At 41.6% G+C, this 16,622-nt stretch overlaps 1 protein-coding gene across 1 annotated transcript in view; it reads right to left on the reverse strand.

The window, feature by feature from the left end:
* Positions 1-16,622, reverse strand: part of LOC145406739 (juvenile hormone esterase-like) — a 109,096-nt gene that overhangs the window by 35,306 nt on the left and 57,168 nt on the right. The window contains exons 6-9 of the mRNA XM_080277840.1: positions 12,660-12,789; positions 11,664-11,857; positions 5,046-5,196; positions 268-446 (exon numbers count right to left, since the gene is read on the reverse strand). Coding sequence (XP_080133966.1) covers positions 268-446; positions 5,046-5,196; positions 11,664-11,857; positions 12,660-12,789 — 654 coding nt within the window. The remainder of the gene's footprint in view (positions 1-267; positions 447-5,045; positions 5,197-11,663; positions 11,858-12,659; positions 12,790-16,622) is intronic.

Raw genomic sequence — 16,622 nt, forward strand, 5'->3', positions numbered from 1 at the left:
CGAGAGAAAAAGTAAGTTCTGATATTCCACTACATCTGCTTCACACAAATGTGGCACGTCTGTTACTTTCATGTCTAATTCATCATACAAAAAAGAAAGATAAGAACCTCTTTCTGCTTAGGAAGATAAGCTACAGAGGAAGATAAGAATTAAAGGGTTAAAATATTTCACGAATTGTTGTCCATTACTTTAAATTGGTTCTGCTTCATTGAACAGGAAAAGGGACAGTGAAAATCGCTGAAACAACATCTGTGTCTGTGTTGTTACCTGGGTGACCTGTTCAGCATTGTCTGTGGTGATGTGTGTGCCTCCAAGGTAAAACTCGTACACTTCCCTGGCCAAGCTTTCTCTGCCAGGGATGTCTTCTGTGAGGGTAGTTGTGGTGGGTCCAGCCACAGAAAAGTTATCCTCAACTGCTTTCCTGAGATTCTCGAAAGCATACAGAGCTGAAAGTAGAAACAAAAGAGAAAAGAGTTTGAGTACATACATAAATAACTCATGCATGGAAGAAATTCTTTATAAATGTGCAAGGCATCTTCCGGCGTACGATCTCCCAGTATGGAATATTTCACTAACGAATTTCAATATCTGTCACCACCTTTCCAGTTAGTGATCGGCCACATCCCTGTTCAAGGAATACCGTTGTGGAGAAACATTAAGATTTGTGATAATGCTGCAGCCCACCACCAAAACATCACCTCGAGTGAGAGTGTACCTGAATTACCCTCAGTATGGAGTATGCATTACAATTCTGAAGAGAGAGAGAGAGAAAAAAAAACATTTTTCAGCTTTAATGTTACAAAAGAAAGTAAAATGTGTGAACAAGTATGTAGCAGTACTAACCGCCTAATTACTGGACGAGAACTGTCAGTCTATCTATCTATTGCCAGACGCCTTAATCCCTTATACGAGGTGACCACACAAAAATCGCCTCCACGTCAACCTGTCCTCCACTATTTCACTGCCCTGCTCCCAATTTACACCCCCCCTCTCTCATATGCCGCTCCACTCCATCCCTCCATCTCATCCTTGGCCTTCCCCTCCCTCTCTCCCCCTCCACCTCAGTCACATACGCTCTACTCGTCAGTCTCTCACTCTCCATCCTCTCCACATGGCCAAACCACCTCATTGTGTTTCTCCTAACGCTTCCTATCACATCCACATTCACACCACAACGCTCTTTCACATCCTCATTTGTGAGTCTATCTCTCGACGTGACTCCACAGGCTCCTCTCAAATAACTCATTTCCACTGCTCTCACTCTTGACTTGTGTCCCTCCAGCAACGTCTAAGCTTCACTTTCATACGTTAGAGTTCGTGTCACAATACTGTCATGGAATAACTTTTTCACTTCCATGCTCACTTCCGTTTCTTATCACTGCCTTCAAGGAACCAGCAACCTTTCTTCCTTGTTGTACGGTTTCAAGCACTTCATCCTCCAAACTTCCATCCTTACTCATCACACTACCTAAGTACTTAAACGTACTCACATTTTCCATTTCCTCATCATCCAACCTCACTGTACATTCACTGACTTCACCTCTCTCGAAGACCATAACTTTACTCTTCCCTACAATCACCTTTAAATTCCGTTTCTTACACACTCTCCCAAATTCATCCACCAAACCTTGCAACTCCCCTTCGTCTTTACCTAACAACACAGAATCATCTGCAAACAACAGGACAGAGAGTTTCCAAATACTGCCCTCTCTCTTTAGGGCCAGTCCAACATCCACTGCCCTACCTTCTATCTCATTTATAACCCCATCCATATACAAATTGAACAACCATGGAGACATGACACATACCTGTTTCAACCCAACCTTCAAACAGAAAAACTCAATTCACTATCCACACGCACTGCAGCCAGCACCCTCATACATACTCTTCACAGCATTCAACAACTTCCCAGCTACTCCATATATTCTTAATACTTTCCACAACCCTTGTCTGCCCACTCTGTCATATGCTTTCTCCAATTCTATGAAGGCCACATACAACTTCTTTCCCTTCTCTAGAAACTTTTCCGCTAAAGATCTAAGACTGAATATCTGATCTACACAACCTCTTCCCTTTCTAAAACCTTCCTGTTCTTCTCTAACTAATTTCTCCGTTATTTCCCAAACTCTGTAAATAAGTGTCCTACCATATACATACTTTTCTTGTTACACTAAGAAGACAAATTCCCCTATGATTACCACACACTTCTTTTTCCCCTTTCCCTTTGGACAAGGGAATAAGTATACCTGACTTCCAATCCTCCAGGACTCTACCTTCCTCCCAGGCCAATCTGCACATCTTCCACATCCATTCTGTTACTGTCTCTCCCCCATGCTTCAGCATTTCACCACACACTCCACCAATTCCTGGGGCTTTCCCCATTTTGACTTTCTTCATTGCTTCCACAACTTCCATCTTACTGATTTCTTCCTGTCTTCTCACCTCCCTCCTTCTCCCAGCCATTCCCCAGGCACTTATACTCGCATTACTTCCATCCTCTATGTTCAACAATTCCTTAAAGTGTTCTCTCCATCTGCTCACTTTTTCTCCCATCTCAACTAGTAATCTACCATTTTTGTCTTTCACTCCTCTACTAACTTCATTGCCACCCTGTCTGGCTCTCTTTACCTCATTCCAGAATATTTTCTTACATTTCCTCCATTTGACACTCAAATTCCTTCCAAATTCCTCATCCTCTCTCTTCTTACTTTCTCTTACTAATCTTTTCATCCCTCTCTTCCTTTCTACATATAACACTCTCTTCCGTCTCTCAGCTTCCTCCACGCCCCTATTTCTCATCCATTCATTATATGCTTTTTTCTTTTGTTCCACAACCTGTCTCACTTCTTCATTCCACCATGTTGTTCCTTGCATCCCTTGTTGTCTTCTCTTCACCCCACACACCACCTCACATGCTGCACAAATTTCTTCTGTGAATGTCTTGTGCACACCTTCCACGTCCCCCATCTGGTCCAATTCATATTTACCCAATTGTTCCTCCATTTCTTTCTTATATTCTGCCTTTTTCTCATCGTTTTGTAACCTTTCCACTCTTCTTGCACATACCCCTTCCTTCCGTCCTTCCCTTCTATTTCTCAATTTTACTTGGACCTTGATTCTGAACACCACCAAGTGGTGGTCAGAAAGTCCACTCCCCCAACCTCTATATGCTCTTGCATCCATTACACATCTTCGTATCCTTTCATCCACACACACATAATGAATCATTGCCTTCCTTTCATTCAGTTCACCACCCACCCTTCTCATCACTCGCCATGTATACCTGTGCATCATCTTGTGCCTGAAGAGGGTATTGGCTATCACCAACCCCCTCCCAGCACAAATGTCCACTAAGGCACTGCCATTCTCATCTATCTCAGCAGGCACACCCCACTCACCAACTACTCCATCTACCTTCACGTTCCCTACTTTACCATTCATATCACCAATCAAAAACACTCTCTCATTCCTTTTTTTACTTTTCCATGCACACTTCCACATTTGTCCAGAACTCTTCTGTCACTCTGCTTGGAAGATCTTGTGTTGGCACATATACGCACATAATCACCCACATTTGTAGTCCAACTTTCAGTCTTACCCTCACAATCCTTGAGCCAACTGATCCATACTCTCATATATTCTCCTTCCATCTGTTACGAGAACTGCTTGGGAAATAACCCATAAAAATAGCTAACCATTAAACAGTTCCTACATCAACACAGTCCAGTCTTTTACCATAATGTCCTCAAACATGATTTTTGCATTCGCGGGTACGAAATCTCGGACTTTGGTGAGAGTGATTCATCAAAGTTTTCTGCCCATCAACCCATTCATCCGCACTGTATAGGTCGAGTTTATGAACCAGTCTTGACAACTGAGGTGACGAATCCTCTCCAGCTGAAGGTGTGCATTCGTTTTAGCCATCGACATGTTCGGGTCAACCCCAAGGTCACAATGATCAATTAAAAAGGTATGGGTCAGATAGGTGGGACTCCCCCTGTAACATGTATGTCACAGCTAGCCAACCAACCAACTGCCATCACCTCTCTGTCTTGCTCTCTCTCCACTCACCCACATTTCAGTTAAAGAATTATTTATCAATTCATTTATTTGAGAGAGAGAGAGAGAGAGAGAGAGAGAGAGAGAGAGAGAGAGAGAGAGAGAGAGAGAGAGAGAGAGAGAGAGAGAGTCAAGGTTGAAGAACAATAGAACCTGGAGTGTTTGTAAGTATCCGATGAAGAAGTTTCTGAAGGTGTGTATTGCATACAATATACTGATAATCTGCGTCATATTATTCCTTTTGTTAATCCTGCCTTTGCTAATACAAGAAACATTGTGACAGTGTTATGTTGTATTGATTTTGTTCTTTTTTTCCTAACTGCATGCTGTTAAGCCCGGTGGCATGGTTTTTATCCAATAAGATTATATAAATGTAGCTAAGACGTATTTCCTTGCATTTGTCCACCACATCCCCCATATTATTATCAAAACAAATATACTTTTTTCTTGAAGTCTATGAACGACTCAGTTGCCCATAACTACAATATTCATGATTATCATTGGTATTTTGATAACCCATGAGTGACCGTGAAGGCAATACCTCAGATTTCGACGCTCATATTTACAATCCCTGAAAGGACAAGATGTGGATAACGACACAATCAAGAGTAAAGTATAGAGGAAAAATTACCTTCTCCCCATATCATGTACGTCATAAATATTGCAAAAATAAAAGTTCGGTGGAGGTTCGCACTTATTGTACTGTCCTCTCTCAGTTTCAACCCCTTCAGGTCTTTGGTAATTTGATTTATTCGTATTAGGCCTACCTCAGACAATTTTAAACCAGGAACGATATCCTGTTCAGAATGGGACAGTTTCAGGATACATAAATTCTCCAGCTCAAATAACCACCCTTAACCTGGACATAATTATCCGGTAGCAGCAAGAATATGCTGGGAAAGAATAACCCAGCTTAAAGGGGTTAAGGATACGGTCGTTTAACCCGTGACAGTGGATACATACAGCACTGTCCATGTAATACCTACGGAGCGATAAGAAAGCGCCTTCGTCCTTGGTGGTGCCTGACATGAGGTCCACCTTGGCGATTTTTCCTTCTCTCATCAGCTTACCAGGCTCGTCAGGCAGGTACACCCCGTCCACTCTGGGTGCCATCAGCAGTGGCATCAAGAACCAGTCCTGTCAATGATAAAATATTCATACGTCTGTCAGCAACAACATATATTAGCATACCTCTTAGCATCATTACATATACTCCTATCGACAACAAAAATAAATATTTCCCTTATCAGCCACAATCATACTGTAGAATCCATTTCTGCAACATGTACAATCCTCTCATCACCAAATTCTCCGACTGTACTTAACAAACAAGGTTTAGAATTTGAGCAAAATTCTTATATCGAGAAGAGTCAACTGATGGTGGTTAGTTGTCTAGATTCAATGCTATGCTTCCTTTAATGATGCATATCCAAACGGATACGAATCACTATAACACTGAGACTTTTCGATGATAGTAGCCTGCCTGTAAATCTTCAGCTAAAGGGATGGGAATAGCGTTGAGGGACTGTGACACTCCACTCAGCAACAGTGCACACACACACACACACACACACACACACCTGCACTCTCATCCATAGAATCAACAGCATCAAGATGTACAGTACTGTCAGGATCAAAACTTCGCTGACACTTCCCTGCTTGCTGTGATGACGGAAGGAACTAGATGAAATAGTTTTGTGTGCCATTATAAAGCACACACAAAATATACATATGCAGGACGGATAATATCAGCTAGTCGGGGATGAATAAGAATTATGGAAGGGACACAGTACTGACAGGGGACTGTCGACGACATTCGCTCGTGCTGCTGAATCCTGACATGACGATATAATCATCATCACTACCCATGACTAATTTAAGAGTCTATCCCATAAGGTCAATAGAGTTAACATCTTCACATATCACACATACTTTCTGCTGATCCTCTACTCCCTTCCCTGGCTGAAAGTCATAGCCAGAGTTTCATAGTAAACAAAGACTTCTTGGCGGTGATTCGAAGCTTCTCTATACAGCACGAGTCTTAGTGTCACCACATTCTGTTTCTCATACATCTAGCAAAACTGAAAATTGTCATCATAACACTAAGCAATGGTACTTCCTTTAGTGCGAAACCCTTGCTACAACTTCCCTCTAGCTACAGTCATGACAGCAGTGTAAGTAGAAACGATGGCTCGAGAATGCAGCAGCCTTGAAAACAACAGTAACACCACCTACTAACACTCACAGGATCAGCATCGGCAGCATGCACCTACGGCAAAGAAAGTCCTCTCGCATTTCATGTTTTCCTTTCTGCAGACTTTGAAATCAGTCTCTTGAATCAGAAGCAAACGGTATTTATGTATGTTTTTTTTCTACAGAGGATGAAGAAAAGATGGAAACACAAAATTGAAAAAAAAAATCCATGAACTTGAATATAGGTGTCCAACATCTATAAAAACCTGGAACAGTTAGACTTGAACTACTGTGGGTTGAAGTTTTGGGAAACTATTATGGGAGAGCAAATTTCAATGTGAAGCCATTCAGTGAAAGAAAGAATTCTGGCAGGCAGAAGCTCTGGAATATAACAGTGTGACGGTAATCTTGAGTGTTAGTAGATGCCCATGTAGAACTGTGTAAGGCATGGAGAGGTGGCATGAAGGATGCAGGTGTATCTGAATATTTGCCATAGAAGTATCTAAAATCTTACAGGGGATGCAGTTCATTTGTAATTACTGGGTTATTTTTTGTTCTTATAGCTTTTTTTTTTATTTTGTCCAGTTAGAGCGTACGTGACTTGTATATGTTTGATTGTTCGTTAGTGAAGAAGCTACAGTACGTTCTCTGAACAATAAACCAAGTTTCTTTGAAGCGGTTTTAGCAAGTGATCTAACACGAGGGTACTGCTAAGCGAAACACAGAGAATTTCAGCATTTTTAGAGACAGTAATATTGGTTGCACTGAAGGCATCGTAGGAATCAGGCAATATCTGTATACTAGTAAACTGGATATATATGATTTTCGTAGCATCAAATGAGCTTGTGTTATTTTGTCCTCATCCTATGATCTTAGGTAAGTTTTGCTTTAATTAGAATGCTGTGCTGAGTTGGAAGTTAAAGATATTAAGTTTCATGACAGCGTAAAGAAAAAATGAAGCGTTGAGTCACCTATATAATAGCGTGAATGAGATTGTGGGTGACAGGCAAGAGATCATTTATATGAATGAGGAAAATGGTTGGATCCAAAACTGGTCCATGTAGCACATCAGTATTAATTGAGTCGAAATTTGAAAATGCATCATCTACCGTCACTTATACCTGAAATAAGAGATGATTGACCGTAGGAAGGGAGTCTGGATAACAAGGAATTCTGCAATACTCTGTCGAAAGCTTTAGATGTATCACAGGATACTGCATGGGTTTCTCCACTTTGGCCACTTGACATGGGCTGCAGGAGTAACTGCATTCATTATGGCAACAGTGTATCTTGTGTCGCGAAAACCATACCGTCTTTCACTAATTAAGCTGTTGCATTAAATATATATAACAAAATGCTTATTAAAGACAGTCTCATATACTTTACCAAGAGATGTAATAATTACTTCCGCCAAGGAGGCTATGTTTTCACCCCTGTCCGTTTGTTTGTTGGTTGGTTGGTTTGTGAGCAAGAATACACAAAAACTACTCAACGGATTTCCACGAGATTTGGTAGAAGAATGGGCCTTGGCCCAGAATACACTCCAGTATATTTTGGTGCGGATCAGGATAAAGGTGCGGATACAAGATTTTTTTTTTTTTTTTCACTTTCTTTAACACTGGGAGATAGGGCGTTGGAGGAAGTATGCTCTCTACTGAGTGCCATTCTAGTTGGAAATGTAAACACAGTTATCAGAAGAACTTGCGTACTTTGAAACAGATGGGTGTTGGCATTTTTCCAAGAATTAGGGAATGAAAACTGAAGTGTGCAGAGCCTGAATAATTTAGCTTGAACAGGAGCATGTTCGAAGAAACATTTCTTCAATACTAATGGAGGAATTCCATCTGCACCTGAAGGTTTGTAAGTTAGTAAACTGTCCAGGACTGATTTTACTTTTCTTGTCTGTATCCTTAGTAGAGCAATTTCCGGTGCGTCAAGTTCTAGTACAGGAACGTTTTGACTGATTTCCACTGAGGTAGAATGTCTATGAGGAGTACTGGCAAAAATGTTAACTTTCCATGGATGTCATTTACAGAATTTCCGTCTGATTATTTTCATGGGGGAAAAGATGATTTGAAAAAAAAAAAAAAAATCTTGCTCTTGACGGAACGGAGAGTTGACTAGAATATTCTACAGTCATTAGGATTATTTAATAGTATGGGTGCTTGGTTGTGAACAAAGTTTGATTTATATCAATTTATTATTGTTTCTGAGTGGTTTCTAGCAATTTTGAAGCCATTAAGGGACTCTGTAGTTTTTTAAAGTAATATACATGCTAAAGTTTTTAAAAGTAATATATATATATATATATATATATATATATATATATATATATATATATATATATATATATATATATATATGCTAAAGACTTTGTGTAGTTTCTCTAACACAAATGAAGCTGAACCATTTGGGGGAGTCCAATCTTTTTGTTAATTGTCAGCAGGATATGAACAGTTCCGTAGCAACTTCTATTAAGTCTCAAAATTGGCACTAAATTGTGGTCAGTTATCTTCAAGTGTCAGATGCCGGAGATTCATTAGCCTGATTTTCAATGTCCAAGGACGGAGAAGCAGGAGAGGCGACAGAACTTTTGTTGCTGATGTTACCAATCCTGACATGAAGCCCACACATCACCACTCTTACCTATATTATTGTTTTAATCATCATCATCATCAGCAGCAGCAGCAGCAGCAGCAGCAACAACAACAACAAGATCGACAAAAACAACAACAGAATCAGCAGCAACAGCAGCAGCATTATCCTTGCGTAAACGTGACATTCAACAGCCACACATAAGCAATCTCACTTGTATGATTTTGTTCATCCTTATCATCCTGGCATTTTCTACCCACCTAAGGATAAGGAACACAATGAAAGAGTAGTCACAAAAGAGGGAAACTATCAACAACATCCCTACCGTTATGGGACAGACACTCATTCAAGCCCTTAATAATCTGGCTTCTCTTCTTTAAGCCAAACAAAATATCTGTTTGGAAAAGCTAGGCCCGCTTCACTTAACCACTTTGCTGCTAGACACCATCCCAGAGTTGAATAAAATCGTCTGGAATTAATAACAGACGAAAATATTATGTTATGATATGAAAGGGTTATAAATTTTGCTAGTCTTCCAAGAGCTAATATAACCATCAGACTACACAGCAAAATTAGTTAGCAGAGATCAGACACAGATGAAAGTTCCACCAACAACTGCTGTTATGCATTTTTTTTCTCGCAACACTGGAGTACTCCATAGTATCTACCAGTGCCTTGTGGCCCCTCCGTGCCGCTCAGCACTAGTCCAAATGAAAGTCGATTCCGAACCGTGGAAGTCCCCAAAGCACTTGCCCAAATGAGAGCCAGTTCTGAACAGCTACCTCCATCACCACCACCATTACCACCACTGCCAATACCACCACCACTACTACCATCACTGCTACCACCACCGCCATCACCACACCTACCATCATCATCAGAGTTACCAATACCACCGCCATCACCACAGCTACCACTACCACCACCATTACCACCACTGCCAATACCACCACCACTACTACCATCACTGCTACCACCACCGCCATCACCACACCTACCATCATCATCAGAGTTACCAACACCACCGCCATCTCCACAGCTACCACTACCACCACCATTACCACCACTGCCAATACCACCACCACTACTACCATCACTGCTACCACCACCGCCATCACCACACCTACCATCATCATCAGAGTTACCAATACCACCGCCATCACCACAGCTACCACTACCACCACCATCACAGCTACCACCACCACTACCATTTTCTGCTGAATAAAGTCGTCTGTTTGTAGCATCAGTGAATTAACTGACATCGGACTGTAAATGCCCCCTCCCCCCATCTCTCTCACTTTGTGTGTGTGTGTGTGTGTGTGTGTGTGTGTGTGTGTGTGTGTGTGTGTGTGTGTGTGTGTCCCACAGTATTTTACCGCATATGTGATATGTACCACACCAATGGGGACATTTATTAGGGGACAAAACACCCCTTCACAAAATTTTAATTGACGTGGAAGTGAAACTGGACAATCAGGGACCCAATTCCAACCATCCTGCCACGTTCTCATTTTCCATTTTTGGCTACACCACACACACACACACACACACACACACACACACACACACACACACACACACACACACACACACACACACATACACGAGCGCGGGCCTAGGATTATACTCCTCAGCAATCTTTTTAACTTTAATATTCGTTTGTATGTTATTTAAGTTATAACACAATCATGGCACAAATATGGGGATAATCTGACACAGTTATGACAAGCACATGGGCAACATAAGCCCGTCATCGGCTACACTCCTTAGGGGTCATCTAATCCATCTATTCTTCCTCCATGGACTTGTTCCTGCGTCGGCCATTTTCCCTGAGCCCAACTTCTTCATGGACCTACTGACCTTCATGGAATTTTCCTCTCCATAAACCCTTATTCTCATTATTTGGAGACAGACAGCTACTCCCTCCATGAGCTACTTTCTCATGTGTATTTCTTTCCTCCACGGACTTAGTTTAACTCAGTGATCCTATTTTTCAATTGTGGCCCATTTCCTCAAGGGACCTACTCGTCCACCGATGTTTCTCTCACTGATGTATTTCCACCATGGACATATTTTTCTCATCTCAGATAACTTACCTATTCCTCATGGACCATTTTTTCCCTTACAATGAGGATCTTCTCATTACCTCATGGACGCATTGTCCTTAATGTAAAACATACCTATTTCCCCATGGACTTATTGTTCCACTTGAGAGGATTTACTACATTCTCTGATGGACCTTCTTAATCTCCATAAGAGGATATTAATGCTCACTACTTGGGCCTACATTCCCCATGATTCTGCTTTCCCCATGGACCTACTCCCCAAGGCATCTACTTCCAATGGACCTAATCCAAAAGGCTCTGCCAGCAGGATGAAACTGTTTTCTTTACTGAGACAGAGAGAGTCAGCAGAACAGCTTTTGTAAAAAAAAAAAAAACTAGAGGTATTACATATGTAAAATAAATTGGTTGTACAGATGCTACCAAACATTCAGAGCCAATGTTTTAAGGTTCATGCAGTGCTAATCATGGCTGAGATTCAAGAACAAACTAACAACTCCCTCTGGATCTTAGATTTGTTTTTGCAGATATTTTAAAGAGTAGAGTCCTCTCACTTCCTCCTCTTTCTACAAAATCAAATCCCAGTGACAGTATTAATAAGAGAGTTCTTTTATCGATGAAAGGATAGGGAAGTGACGAGGCAGTAACTTCCATTTTTTTTCTGCAAATAAAAATATGAGATGACCTACGAGATTAAGCTTAGCTCTGTTGATCTGGACCCGCAAATGTTACACTATCAGTACGGACACTCACGAACAGTTCGTATGTTTGGTAGACGATCTGGCGTGCGTCGAGAGCCTGGAGACACGTCAGCAATTTCTGGCTGCCTTGGTCGGTGGGGCAAGATAGGGCCTCGGCGACCCTCTTGGCGGTCTGGGCAGCAGTGCGGGTGACAGCCCAAGGACACAGGGCGCTACCAGACTGAGCGATCACTCGGGAGAAGAGTCCTGTTGGGGAGTAGATATTACATTTACTGCAACCTGACAATGATGTATACCCTCTTTTCAACTCAGTTAAAGGCTGCATAGTCAGACTGGGGGATCGATTTTCTCGGTAGTCAAGGAGACTTTTTTTTTTTTCCCTCATAACTAAGGCTCATAAAGTTCGTGCATGCACGACTAAGTACTAGAGTTATGGGAGTGACTCAGCTCCGTTAAGCAGAAACAAACCGACAATAGTTGGATCTACTTCTCATAGCTGTATCTAAGAGCTTCTCTAACCGAACGAATTTTGTATTAACATAAGTAATAGTTCACCGACAGTCCCTTGCCAACATTGTGCACTTGAATGTTTCTCACATCTTCCTACATACCAGAGAATATCCATACTTAAACCAGTTTGTTCTGTACTTCATAGTTCTACGGTAAATATTTCATACACAAATGCCTCGTGAAATACCTTACATGGTCAGAGTTGGGAAGAGAATTGTCGGTAAACTGATGACCATAATAATGCATGACAATATCATATATTCAAGGGTTCTCAGGTAAAAATGTAAACGTATACATATTTCCAGTAATATTACAGATGTAGTATATGGAAAAAAAATCTTAACTACGAGTATCACTTAAGCCATTCTGTCTTCCACCATCAAGTGTAAATTGGAAGGAAGGCAGCCTAGATGCAGAGACGGGGTGACAAGAATGTGATTTGTTTGTTGCCACCCCCTGTAGGTAAAGAGATAGACAGATAGAGGGATAGATAGGTACAGCAGCTCGGTAGAAGGATAGATAAATGAATTTTCCTTACCTTTCGCGGCTGGTGTCAACATTTGGTGGATGACAGATGCTCCTCCTGCGCTCTGACCGAAAATAGTAACTTGGTTTTCGTCACCGCCGAAGTGGTCGATGTTCTTGTGGATCCAGTGCAGAGCTTGTGTCTGGGGAAGTGTTGACAAAGGCTTTTAAAGTAGATTCTCTAACGACCCTTCCATCAACTCCGCTTCTTATCTTTATTTTTGCAGGAAGGGCAAGAAATGTTTCAAAGTAGGATCATAATAGCCAGACGCTGATTCAAAAACATAACACAAATTAGTTTCTGCATCTCGGACTAGGAATGAAGACTACAGAATTATCCCGGATCTCTTGTTCTTTCAGATATAACAGTTTTCATTTACAGGAATATATCGTTCTTAGGCAGAGAATCTCTGTCGGTAATTACCCTTTCTAATAGCCAAATTTTTAGAGCAAATCATTATCACTAGTAATCATTTTTTTGTCAAGACAATTTCATGCAGCTCTGAAGAGACTTCTCAAACTGTGGTGTTAGATAAAGCCTTCAGTTATCCCTTCACCACTAAAGTTCCTTCCACTTGAAAATAATTATCTTTATGGTAGCCAGCTTAAAATTAAAAATAAGTCATTGGCCTGTGTGGACAGTATTCACACATGGTTGGTTGTTACGTATTTCTTACCTAGTTAAGGGATATATATCTATACCTATATCTATATCTATCTATCTATCTATCTATCTATATATAGGTTTTCTTGATGTCTGGACTCTGCTTCACCTTAAAGTGGAAGAAAGAAGTCTGGATGGTGATGAGGGTGAGGTAGATGATCATGGTAAGAATATAAATTCATGAATCAGCAACCTTATGAACAAGTAAAGCTCAAGAATACTAACTCTAGCTTGACTGTGAAGTGTTTCAGCAAAGACAGATGAATAACAAGCATTGATATACTGTACAATACATAACGCATGCCGGAAAAATATTGTCTGTGGCCTGGTTACGAATTATTTAGATTTTTTTTTTTTATGCGAGGAAGAAGGAACCAAAGGCCATGAGCCCGCAGTAACAGTTCCCTCCAAGAGAAAAACAAAATACAATAGAGAGCCAAATTCAAGATCCGATCATTTTGAGATGCCTGGACACACTGCGTTTGAAAGACTGGAGATCATAGGCAGCAGGAAATACAGACAGAGGGAGACAGTTCCAGAGCTGACCTGTTGCCTAAATGAAAAACTGGGAGTAACGGTTAACTCTTGCATTAGAGAGTTGGACAGAAAAGGGATGAGAGTTTGCTGCCAGACGGGTGCTATGCGCCCGTCGTAGAGGTGGAAGAATGCAAGCAGAGTGTTCAGAGGAGCAGTGACCATTAAAGTAGCGATAGAAAAGAGATAAAGATGCAACAGTGCGGCGAAGAGACAGAGGTTGAAGGGAGTCAGTAAGAGGAGGAGAGTTAATGAGACGAAAAGCCTTTGACTCCACCCTATTGAGAAGAGCTGTATGTGGGGAGCCTCCCCACACATGAGAGTTGTACTCTACACAGGGGTGGATAAAACCCCTGTATAGAGTCAACAATTGTGCAGGGGTAAAGAAAGAGTGGAGTCGGCTTAGCACACCCAATCTCTTGGAAGCAGATTTTACAAGAGATGTAATATGATCTTTCCAAGATAAGTCCCGAGTAAATGAAGCCCCAAGCATGTTCAAGGATGATGCAGGATTAAGGTGAATATTATTAAACATTAGTGGGTATACCTGTGGAAGATTTTGTCGGGTTGATAGGTGTAAGAACTGAGTCTTAGATGCATTAAAGACAACCATATTATTTTTACCCCAGTCAGAGATACGAGCCAGGTCAGACATTAGGTGTGCCATAGCCTCATCCCTTGTTTCTTGAAGTAACTGTTGAGATGGGCGTTGCGGGAACCGAATGGAAAGGTGAAGGGTGGAGTCATCAGCGTATGAGTGGATAGGGTTAGATGTACAGCTTAGAAGATCATTGATGAATAAAAGGAAGAGAATTGGTGATAGGACAGAGCCCTGAGGAACACCACTGTTGATAGATCTAGGAGAAGAACGATGGCCGTCTAAAACAGCGGCTATAGAACGGCCAGAAAGGAAGCTAGCGATGAAGGCACAGATAGAAGGATAGAAACCGTAGGAGGGCAGTTTGGAAATTAAAGATTTATGCCAGACTCGATCGAAAGCCTTTGAGATGTCAAGTGCAATGGCAAAGCTTTCGCCAAAGTCCCGAAAGGAGGATGACCAGGAGTCTGAAAGGTAGGTGAGAAGATCGCCAGTGGAGCGTCCCTGACGGAACCCATACTGACGATCGGAAAGAAGGTTGTGATAGGAAAGATGCCTTAAAATTTTTCTATTAAGAATTGACTCGAAAACTTTTGAAATACAGGACGTTAAAGCAATTGGACGATAGTTGGAGGGTTGGAGTGGTCACCCTTCTTTGGGACTGGCTGAATGAGAGCAAACTTCCAGCAAGAAGGAAAGGTACAAGTTGACAGACAAAGGCAAAAGAGTTTGCCTAGGCAGGGTGTAAGCACAGAAGCACAGTTCTTGAGAACAACAGGAGGGACCCCATCAGGCCCATATGCTTTATTAGTACTGAGGCCAGTGATGGCAGAAAATACATCAACTGAAGAAATTTTAATGTCAGCCATGAGGAAGTCAGAGGGGGGAAGTGATGGAGGAACAGCACCGGAATCGTCTAAGGTGGAATTGGAGGAGAAAGTCTGTACGAAGAGATCTGCTTTATCAGTAGAAGAAATAGCTACAGAACCATCAGAGCAGAAAAGAGGAGGGAAGGATGATGAGGTAAAGTTGTTAGAAAGATTTTTGGCAAGGTGCCAGAAGGAGCGGGAAGAATTCGAGTTGGAGAGTTGAGAGCATTTAGTATGGATGAAATTATTTTTAGTAGAGCGAAGAACAGACTTAGCACGATTCCGGGCAAAAACGTAAAGATGATGTGATTCAGGGGTGGGTTGGCTCCGGTACCTTTTGTAGGCCTTCTCCTTGTTGCGGACAGCATTAGAACAAGCGTGATTAAACCAAGGCTTTCTTGCGTTAGTCGAAGGATATGAGAAAGGAATGTATGCTTCCATGCCCGAGAGAATAACCTCCGTAATGCGCAAGGCACACTCAGATGGCTCACGGCCATGGAAGCAATAATCATTCCAGGGAAAATCAAAGAAGTACTGCCTGAGGGCCTCCCAGTCCGCGGCTCCAAAATGCCACATATAATATAATTATCATACACACGTGACGCTCAAGAGAGATAAAATGATAAACAAGCAATGCTATACACGACTGAAGATAAAAGTACACAAAAGTAATCTCATACGCAACTTAACCCTTTAGTGGCAAGGGTTCCTGTGTGGGAGAGTTCGCTAGAAAGGTACTCAGCGTACTGCCCTCCACCTATCGGCTCCTAGTCGGTTCCCCTTCTTTATTAACTTTTGAAAATGACTAATTCCTTCCCTCTTAAAGACCCTAGGCATCACTAGGTTAATAATGTATAATTTTAAACAAGCGATCTTTGCAGCAGATAAACTAATAAACAAGCAGCCTTACACACAATTTGAACTTAGTAATATAAAATTATGAACAAATAGTCTTACACACAACCTTGCTAAAGCTTAAGCACTACTAGCACATAAACCTGCCTTCATCTGCACCCCATAGGTGTCAACCCTCGTCCACTTGTTTTCCCCCAGGGACCCGGTCCAGTGCTGGCATATAGCATTTCCGCTGTCAGCCTGTTTTTCTCCATTGACCTATTTCCCCAATGGACATATTTTCTTCATGGATCTATTTTCACTCCTTTACCTATTATCCCATCGACCTATTTTCCCTCATGGAGGTATTTTCCCTAGACCACTTCCCTTGAACCTTTTCTCATCATGAACCTATATTCCTTAGACCATTTCCCTTGAGCCTTTTTTCATCATGATCCTCTTTTTCTTCTACAGGAC

This window comes from Coenobita brevimanus, chromosome 8, assembly GCF_032717465.1.
Source record: "Coenobita brevimanus isolate Jiangsu-jjx chromosome 8, ASM3271746v2, whole genome shotgun sequence".
Taxonomy (NCBI): Eukaryota; Metazoa; Arthropoda; class Malacostraca; order Decapoda; family Coenobitidae; genus Coenobita; species Coenobita brevimanus.